This window comes from Lupinus angustifolius, chromosome LG20 (assembly GCF_001865875.1).
Source record: "Lupinus angustifolius cultivar Tanjil chromosome LG20, LupAngTanjil_v1.0, whole genome shotgun sequence".
Classification (NCBI taxonomy): Eukaryota; Viridiplantae; Streptophyta; class Magnoliopsida; order Fabales; family Fabaceae; genus Lupinus; species Lupinus angustifolius.
This window is the reverse complement of record NC_032028.1, coordinates 4078802-4088971: the sequence shown is the minus strand read 5'-3', so window position 1 is coordinate 4088971 and position 10170 is coordinate 4078802. Positions and strand designations below refer to the sequence as shown.

Genomic DNA, 10170 nt, shown 5'->3' with positions numbered 1-10170 from the left:
GGTGATTTATTGTTTAGAATTTACAAGTTTTGTACTAATGCAATATGTTATTATGAGATTGTGTCTTTTGTTTGTGATTTTTTGTTTTAAAAGACATTTATGAATTGTTTGAATTATTTATTTTTACCTAAAAACTTAAATGTGTGTTTCGAAAAAATACAAAACGGGTTAGTCAAAAAAAAAAACGGGTCAGCCCTGCCAAATATGGGCGGGCTGGCATTTTGAGCCCTTATAACAATAAAGGTCGGGTCGGGCCAGCCCATATTCTGCCGAGTCAAAGGCGGGCCGGGCCAGCCCATATTCTGTCAAGCCAAAGGCGGACCGGGCCAACCCATATTCTGTCGAGTCAAAGGCAGACCGGGCCGGACCATACTGGCCCGTATTGCCACCCCTAATATGATGGCAATCATGTCATAACTTGAAGATAATGCAATAACTATTGTTTATTTAAAATAATGAATTTTTTTCATTACTCTCTTGTCCACCATTCCAACTTTAAAATTCACCCCTCTTTCTCACGATTTTGTTAAATTATATTCTTTTTAGCTAAGGACATCCATATCTCTAAACCTCTTCAAAAGTTGATATCACATTAGCATTTTTCTTAATATTTAACTTCGAACTCTCAAACTTTGCCTTAAGTTAATCTTGTAACTAATTCACTCAATTACTAATTGCATATTTTGTTAGGTTTAAATATTAACAAATGGTTGGTTTGAGTGGTAGATGTTTACAATTTAAGCAAAAACTCAAGTTTAAGTTTTACGTATGGAAAAAACTTAACTTTTAACTTGAAACAATTTAACTTCTCACATCACAGGCATTGTGATTGGGTTGGGTCAATAATGAGTTTCGGCTTTCCTGCAACAAATTCAGCTTTTGAGTTGGCTACAATAATCTCTTCCTATGATGAGCTGGAGTGAGCCTTCTTCCCCAACACCATTCAAGGAGAGACATGTTCAAGTGTTTTTAGAATAAAATATATATCTTGCTTTATACTATTCTAGTGTGGCTTCACTTTAGAAGTTAAAATATATCACTCTAGAAAATTAAATGCAATAAACATTTATAAAAAATATATATTTCTTAGTTAATGAATTGATATAAAAGTTTGATTTATAATTGTACACTTTAATGTCTAAAGTGCGAGCCTAACACATAATGTAGCATATGTATCAATAAGCAAGGTTCGATGGGTAGATAGATGATTAAGTTTCTTAAATATAAGTTTATTCATATTGAAAAGACTTTTATTAGTAAGGGTAAATTTCACTTTCCTAATTTTCACCTTTCGAAAAAAGATAGTTGAAGGCAGTACTAGCCCACTCACTTGCATATAAATTGAACGATAGCAATATATCTCTCTTGCTGCAATAACAGAATTTTCTTCGATTTTGACATGAACATTTGTGGAAACATTTTTTAACTTATTTTATTCCAGTAGGGATGAAGATAATATAAGTGTTGTAGATAATATTGAACGGTTCATATTTTAAATAAAAAAATTTAGAAATTATCAAAATCACATCTTAATTTCCGAGATGATATCAGTCCAACCCAAACTTGTTGAAATACACTTATTTCAATGCTTAACTTTTGCTTACTCTAGTACCTTAAAAAATTATCATTTCACGTTATTATTTTTAAATCTGGTTTAATAATTTCATATTGAATTATAATATATTTGGTTAATTAGTTGTTTTGGATATTCAACCGTTCATTGGACATGTATATGTCTAATTAATAATTAATGACAAATTTATACATAATAATTTTTTGTTTCTCTAACATAGTAAAATTGGGACCACGCGAGTTTGCTTCGCCAACCCAGTTTCCGGATCAATGCCCGCTTTCCTGCAGAACATAAGAATAGCATAAATGCATATCAATATTGAGGAAAAGGGAGACAAAAACGTGGAAAGTGAAGACAAATCGCTTAACAGCGTATGAGAGAACATGAAAGATAATCTGATCTTTGGGAGTGGGAATGTTACTTTGGATATTCAATCATGTATGGATTGTAATTGAATTTGGAGGGAGATGAGGGACGTTAGCTTCTTATTTGGAATGCTGACCTCGTTATTTTTTCAGACATACTTTGGGCATCTTCTATAACATAGTCTTAGTTTAATACTGTGATGATTTCTAAGAAATTTTTAGACCCTACAGCAAAGTGAAGAAGAAAAAGTAATAAAAACTAGTATTCTGATTGGTTTGATACAGATGATCCCGGTACTAGCTAGAATGAAATAATGTTATACCTTAACTCAACAAATGGAAGATTTCACTTATAAGAAGTAAAGAATAATAAATATTTAATTTTTTAATTAACATAATATGTTTTTAACTATTCAGGATATGATTTGACATAGTTTAGGATAGAAGATCATGATTACACTGAAATCACCTCCACTCTTATAATTGCTATCGTCATTGCAAGCACTCTAACCATCACCCTCCCATGACCATTACTGCCATCCTTCAGTGACCACTACCATCACCATCCCAATCACGATATCAACCACCACCACAGTGATCTTCCTGGTTACCACCCCAACAACAATCACCACCATCACATCAGTCAGTACCACCTCCACATAATTACCATCACCTGGGTGATTACCACCACTGACCAACACCATTCTAACAACAACACCAACAACCTGAAGAAGAAAATAACCACTGATGCGCGGCCAACAATGTAAGATATCATGTTTCGCGGGTGATTGTGAAATAAGGTCCTAGTTAAGGTGGAAGTCAATAGGGTGGAGGTTATCATTAAACAATAATCATAGTATATAGTACATCATGTTACAGGTCATGTCACTCAAGAAATTATAATCTATAAATTTAACAATATCTTTCGAAAATCAAAATCTATAATTTTTTTTACAGATAACCACTGAAAGTTACTAAAACAATGCGCACGAAATCTAAGTTTATTTCAGGTAATAAGAAACATGTAATAGGAAACATATGTTTACAGATAAGAAGATACACCTAACACACTTCGATTATTATATATTTAAGTTCCTGAAATTTATATTTGAAGCACTATTTAGTGGATAGTCTGTTTAATGAAAATGACCTAAGGTACACACCAGATTTCGATCAAATATTGTCCTCTTAACTCTATGATTCTCTCGTCCCCGCTCCACCCACTCTATATTTCAGTTAAAAAGTTGCCTCAACAATAGCATGCTTCTTTCTGGGGTATCCAATTCCAACCGCATGACATATATACACCTTCCCATCCTTCACCGTAGTCGATGTCGCAATTCGATGCTTAATTCCGGAGAATGTAGCCACAACAGAAGCTGTGTTCCAGCCATCTAAGCTCTCCACTAATCTTGAAAGACCCCCAGCAACTACAACCTTAGTTGGAGACAGTAATTCTAAACCATCGCCCATAGAAAGGGGCCCTCCTGCTACCTTTATTATCTTCACTTCTTCTCCTTTTGTTAAATTAATTTTGAACAAAGTGCCACTTAAAGTGTGAACCACTATTAGGAACCCATCTGGGTGGTAAACAATTCCGTTTAGCCCAATGAAGGTCTTATACCACTCTTTTGGAGTAAACAGTGGATTTCTTATCACTGATAGCAGCTTCCCTTCAACACCAACCTTCCATATTTTACTGGCTCTTACGTCAGTAACGTAAGCATTGCCTTCTGCATCAACTGCAACATCGTCCGCGAAAGATTTCTCATCACCTGCATCAATTGGTAAGACCAACATTATTACAACAAGCGAACAACGCTATGACAACCATCTATACTGTCATGTCTCTTTTCTTGTCCCTTTTAACATCAAATTGAAGGATGTACAAAATACATGACACCATATGCACTGTATAGGGTGTCGTTTTGCAATGTTGAGTATATGCGACAACAGAAAGAAACATAATAATAAACAAGTTTATTTACTAACGATAAGACTCTGTTAAAATATGCTCATGCATGGGGAAACATGTTTTCTGGCAGTGATATTGAAAATATTATGAAATTATGGAAAACTACAATTTTAGAAGTGGGTCTGATCTTTATAGAAAAAGACACTAGTAAAAAAAATAGAGTTAGTGACATGTTTCTAACTTTCTATCGTACAAATAATTGACTTATATTATAAAATAAAAAACAGGACTTATAATTTAAGTGACTACATGATAATTCAAAAATAAAATCCATCCAATCATCCGTTGAAACCGACAAAAAAAGGCAAAGCAGGCAAATATATTAATTGAATAAAACAACTGAATGAAGGCATGACACTAACATATTAATTGAATAAAGCAACCGAATAAGACATGACACTAATCCTGGTGAGGAAAAAATATTATCTGGTGAGAACTAAATGTCAAACCAGATTGTAATAAGTATACCGTCGGAGATTGACCGAACAAGCATCTTTCATCGTGCTGCACAACACAAGGCTCTAAATCATATATCTTATTACACTAGATTCCATATGTCGTTAACATATATATCTTATTTAATTTAATAAACCTCTTATGACTTTATAATTATTTATGGAATTTACATTATGCGTTGAACCTTCCTTTAAAAAAAAAGTCGTTGAACTTTTTCAGAGAAATTCACGAGGGAAGTCCACTACAAGTGATAAAAAATCAGATGTATGAAAAAATTCTAACGAAATTGAAGTAATAATTTCTATCATTAATTAATATAAAAAAGTTAAAAAAATAGGCAGTTAACTCATTTTTAAACATCATTTCCTTAAAAGTAACACACCTTTCCACCTTTTTCATTTAAAAAGGTATTATTAAAATATTCAGTTTATAACGTAACATTTAAAATTGTACTCCCTCCATTCCAAACACTTCTTTCAAAATAATTGTTCACTTGTAATTTCAATAAGCTATTAATTGCTTATTTTTAATAATACTCTTACAAGGAGGCTAAATGGTTAAATATAATAATAAAATTTTAAAAATAAGATAGGAAATATGACTTATTTCCTGAATTTTAATAAAATTAATTTCATGTTCTTTCTTAATACGTGTTATTACACTTGATTTGAAACCGATGTCTTTAACCATGGACATTAAAAACGTATTTAAGTGTATAAAAAACGGTATCGATTACTGTGTCACTTATTTTTATATAACATATATACGCATTTAAAAAATCACAAAGAATAATCGGTTTTATTGGTAAAACACTAAAACGATTTCTTCTTGTTCAAACATTGAATGAGTTTTAATTAAAAAAGTTCGTGAATTACATATATGGATCATGAGAAATTGCAAACAAAGAAAGAAGCTTACTTGGACCCGCGAGCTGAGTGAAAAAGAGGCGGTTCCACGTGGACAAATCATACGCCCCAAGCGCACTATAGCGATTCCCCAACACATCAGCATGAACCACCAGAACCCGGTTCCTGGATCGGTCTATAGTTAAACCCAGCGACGAATTTCGACCCAAATTCAACTCCTTAACCACCGCCACCTCCTCCAACGGAGCCCCCAAATCCTCTTTCTCCGGCAGAGGAACAACACCGAGGCCACCTTCACCGAAAGAGACAATGAAGCGGTTATTAGCGGAGTCCCATTTGGCACACTCTCTGAACCACCCGTTACCGTGATAGTGGTAGACATGGGTTGCGGGTTGGGCTCGCTCAATGGAAATGATGAGGCCGAGAGGTATGGCTGAGAGGAGTACTATGAAGGCAATGAATTTGGGTGAGAAAAGCCATGAGAGTGACATGAGAATGAGAGAGGGGTGAAGTTTGAGTGGGTGGAGTTTGATAACCTAAGATATGGGTTTTGGCATGTGATAGGGAGAGTTTACTATATAGTGCGGTTTCGAACATAAATGTGTAGATTTGGTCGTAATAATTAGGTGAGAGGTAGCGTCATAACGCAAATTTATCAATAGCTAAGTATATTCAGTAATCAGTAATAATTATGGGTTAATATCACTTAAAAATTATATTCGACATAACCAAAAAATACATTAGGTCGAATAAATAATAAATTTCACTATATATTATTTGTGTATAATTCATTATTGTATTTCAATATATAATGGGTTAAAAATAACTTGGATGCTAACCAATACCCTTAGGATGGATCAATACCTAAAGAACGCAAAAACCAAATTTGTATGCAAAATTAAAAATATTATCATTTTTTGAGTAAATCCACAACTTTTTCAATATAAAACTATCATCTCAAGGCATTGATCACCAACATTGATTGTTGTAGTAAAACTAATTAATGTACTAAATCTTCGAGAGCCCAAATGAAAATTGTAGTTGGGCTGGAATGGCCCACGACAGCATTAGTAGATTGATCCTAACTTAACATCATCGTCCCTTCTCAAACTCAATCCACGACTTCGTCTTCGCCTCGCATCCCTCTCTTCCTCGCTCTCTTAGGTCAGTTCTCTCATAGCACCACCAAAACGTTTACATTCGTTCTGTTGCGATCTATTTTCGTTCTAACTATTTATTGAGATTAATTTTCATTCTTACTGTGGCAATAAGCTCATTCAATATGTTAGTTCATCTTTTTATTTATACTACAAAATCTCGTATTTAAAAAACTAGACGGTTAGTCGGTATATTGAAATTTTAGTTACAAAACATTGTTTATGTGATGCAAAATGGTTATTATCCGAATCGAATCTGGGGAGATGTTGTTTCCAGGTTTTTTCTTTTTCAACTATAAAGGAAGTTATATAAGCAGGTGTTTTTTTTATGTTTTTTCTTGGTGAAATTGTTTTGTATGATAATCTTCTGTTTTTTATTTCGGTTGTGATGGGTTTCCCCTTTATAAGAATATGTGTCCGTGATGATTTGGCTTTCATGGTTTATGCGTGTTTGGAGTATCCATGGATATAACTTTTATTGCTTAGTTTCATTCTGAAAGCTGATATACTTGTTGTACACTTGTATTTGTGTTTGTCTTAATTGAGAATGCAATACAACTTTCACCCTGCATGATTTGTTTGTGAGATAGACTTGTGTGTGGATGTATCTAGACAACACATTAAAAATTTGATTGTAATTAAAATTTAGTACTAAATGATAACAGCAGAAAACATAAATGCATTTGTCTTCGAATATGACATTTTGAATGTGTCTCCATTGTCCATACAAGTTTTTTTCTTTGTTTGGACTTTGGAGGGCTACATTATGGTACATAGTTAAAACAACAACAAACAAGTCTTTATCCACTAGTTGGTGTCGGCCATGTGGTTTGAATGATGCCAAAATGTGCTATCATATTTCATTCGTTGAAACTCATAGTAATCCCTGATTTTTCACCCCTGATTCTAAGGGTTTACTAAACTGATTTGGTGGTGAAGTAGGGGCAACAGTTTTCTTGTTCCTCTCTCTTTCTTACTTGAGGGGAAATCACCAACAAGAAATTAAATGTCTCCTTTCCACCCCTTCGGCTCCTTTTATTTTTCTTCATTCTAATAATAAATCCAACATACTGTCAAATTGACTATTACAATTGATTATCCTGTTTTGGACTTGCCCATGTTTTATATGTTTTTTTAAGTATTCAGAAAACCAATGTTCTGTTAATTGTAGATTTAACAAGCTTGAAGATAAAGAAGGAAATGTCTGGTCCTAGGATTGCTCACGCTACCTTGAAGGGACCAAGTGTTGTGAAGGAGTTAATTATTGGACTAACACTGGGTTTAGCTGCTGGTGGTCTCTGGAAGATGCATCACTGGAATGAACAGAGAAAGGTCAGGACCTTTTATGATCTACTGGAGAAAGGTGAGATTAGTGTTGTTGCAGAAGAAGAGTAAAAAAATGGTATTGCTTTGTGCAATGCTGGCCATTTATAGGCCTTTCTTTTCTTTCTATATTCATATGGCTCTTTAAATATAAATGAGCTGACTTACTCCAAGATTTAAAATAATAAGTTTCTTGCACTGACTGTGGACTACGTGGGCTTGTAAAAATTTCATGAAGCTTTGTTTTATTTCTTTCTTGAGCTTTTTTACCTGACTAAATCGAATCCTCTTGTAAGATTCAAGATACATCATAAATGAAGTGTCTCTACATGTATGAATTGTAGGATGATTAGTTTTAAGATGTTTATTTTGTTAGGATGTGTTATTGGGATGTGCTTGTACTAGTTGCATTGCACTTGTGCTTGCCATGCAATATCAGTATAAATAGGTGTATTAGGTCATTGTTTTATATTACCACATAATAATTATCTAGAGTCCTGCTTTTAAAATATATTCCCGATGGTCTCCTTTCCATCTGATCCCTAAATTTCAACAGCTGGGCAACTTTATAAATGCAATGTTTACTTCTGTACTAAGAAAAAAAATGTTGATAATTGCATACATTTACTCTTCACAAACCCCACTAAGTGGGAGGCTCATGCACTGGGCCACCCTTTTTAACTGTGTGGAATAGTTAAGTAGCTATCTGTTTGTCCAGGTTATAAAATCTTTCCAGAATGTATTTCCCAATGCCTGACTACAAACTGTAGAACTTTCTGTCTACATTCTCTCTATAAGCAGTGAAGCTATCAAAATTGTCATAATTTTTCTCCAGCAACTTGAGTGAAATATTCCTTTAATAACTTGTTGACTTTAAATAATAGCTGGAATTTGGTTGTGCATTGTTCCCCCTTTAAGCTCAAAGGACTATTGCTTTAGGGAGTGTATCAGGGATATAATAATGAGATAATGATAACCTGCAGATTAATTTGGAATTAGACTCTACATTCTCTATATTGCAGGCGTTCTTTTAGATGAGTAAGATGGCACTAAAAATTGTTAGTCATTTGAGCCTTGGTATTTAGTAGTCACTGTTGTGACTGAGAGAGTTGAATGAGCACTATTTCATTTTCTAGTCATTCTCGAAGTTCAATCCGAAGTTCTTTTTTGAGTTTTGAATGTGTGTAGTGTTGCAGAAAGAATTGCTTGTCTAACGTCTAATAGTTAATGATACTGATTATCCCATGCAGGGCCTCTTTTCCTGTAACTACAGTATATACTATCTATAGGTGAGAACTTGATTTTGAGTTTTGACACCATGTGTTGGTAATTGGCTTAGAATAAACCTCTATTATCATGGCTTTATAACTAATTCTAACCAAAACTGTAAGTTCATTATGAATGTTACTCTGTTCAATGTGAGAGCTCTGGAATCAGTTCTTAACATATGAGTTTAGGGGATAAGAATGACGGTGAATTACGAATCTGGGGATAAGAATGTAATTATCATTTTAAGTAGGATGAGCATGTGAAAATGTGTTTATTTATAAAATCTTGATTTAAAAAATTAAACGTGTACTAGTTATATGAAGCCAAAATCTTCATGAATACATCTTATATCCCTATAATATGTGTCATTCTATGTGTCATAAATTATGGTTGGTTAAAATATATGTATTTAAGTTAAAATTTTAATTATTAAGTATTTTTTTTATCAAGTATAGTAGTAATCTATTATAGGAGAGAAGATTTGATCCCGTTAGTAGCCCCTATGTTACCATATTGGAGCAACAGATATTGAGATCATTGCCCGTGAACTTCAACCATGGATATTGATTTGTCTTGTCCACGCTAAACAGGGCTAAAGAGAAGTTGAAAAGTTTTAATTCTACCATTGATATATGTATGATAGAATTTTTAAAATATCTATTTATATCAATGTAAAGATTTATATCAATGTAAAGATTTATATCAATGTAAAGATTTATATAGAATATGTTTTTGAAAGAGGGTAAATTTGCACAGCTGCATGTAGCCTGTTGATAATTTTGGTGAGCAAGGTTGTTCATTTTCTTTTGTTTGAGCTTGAGTACTGATTACATGATATATGCACCTCATTTACCCATAGGAATTATTTCCCTGTTAATTTGCATATTATAGAGAAAATAATGTATATATTATCAATGTCACAGTTTTTTAAACTATTATTGTATCATCTATTTTTTTCATTTTAATCATTATTAAATAATAGGAATGCAAATAGATTACGTATTAAATGTATATAAATATTTATATTTAAAATGTATAAATATTATTCTAATTATGATATTATAGATCAAGTGTATGAATAAACTGAATGTTTTTGCATTAGTTTGACATTTTGACTGCCATATGCGTGAGGATAATGTCCAATACAGTTGGATTTAGGAGTTCTATAATCCTATTTAGTGGTGGG

At 33.1% G+C, this 10170-nt stretch overlaps 2 protein-coding genes across 3 annotated transcripts; one reads left to right on the top strand and one right to left on the bottom strand.

Annotated features, from left to right (window-relative positions):
* LOC109336626 lies at window positions 2922-5834 on the bottom strand. 2 transcript variants are annotated; one of them, XM_019573337.1, is made up of 3 exons: window positions 5288-5834; window positions 3159-3713; window positions 2922-3123 (listed from the first exon to the last, which is right to left on the bottom strand). In XM_019573337.1, the coding sequence occupies exons 1-2, from the start codon at window positions 5724-5726 to the stop codon at window positions 3175-3177; spliced, it is 978 nt and encodes a 325-aa protein (XP_019428882.1). In that variant the 5' UTR covers window positions 5727-5834; the 3' UTR covers window positions 2922-3123; window positions 3159-3174. The 2 variants fall into 2 exon arrangements, with proteins under 2 accessions (XP_019428882.1, XP_019428881.1); XM_019573336.1 differs by having other exon boundaries at window positions 2922-3713.
* LOC109335123 (cytochrome c oxidase subunit 5C-2) lies at window positions 6345-7976 on the top strand. The gene is made up of 2 exons (XM_019571197.1): window positions 6345-6399; window positions 7564-7976. The coding sequence occupies exon 2, from the start codon at window positions 7593-7595 to the stop codon at window positions 7785-7787; it is 195 nt and encodes a 64-aa protein (XP_019426742.1). The 5' UTR covers window positions 6345-6399; window positions 7564-7592; the 3' UTR covers window positions 7788-7976.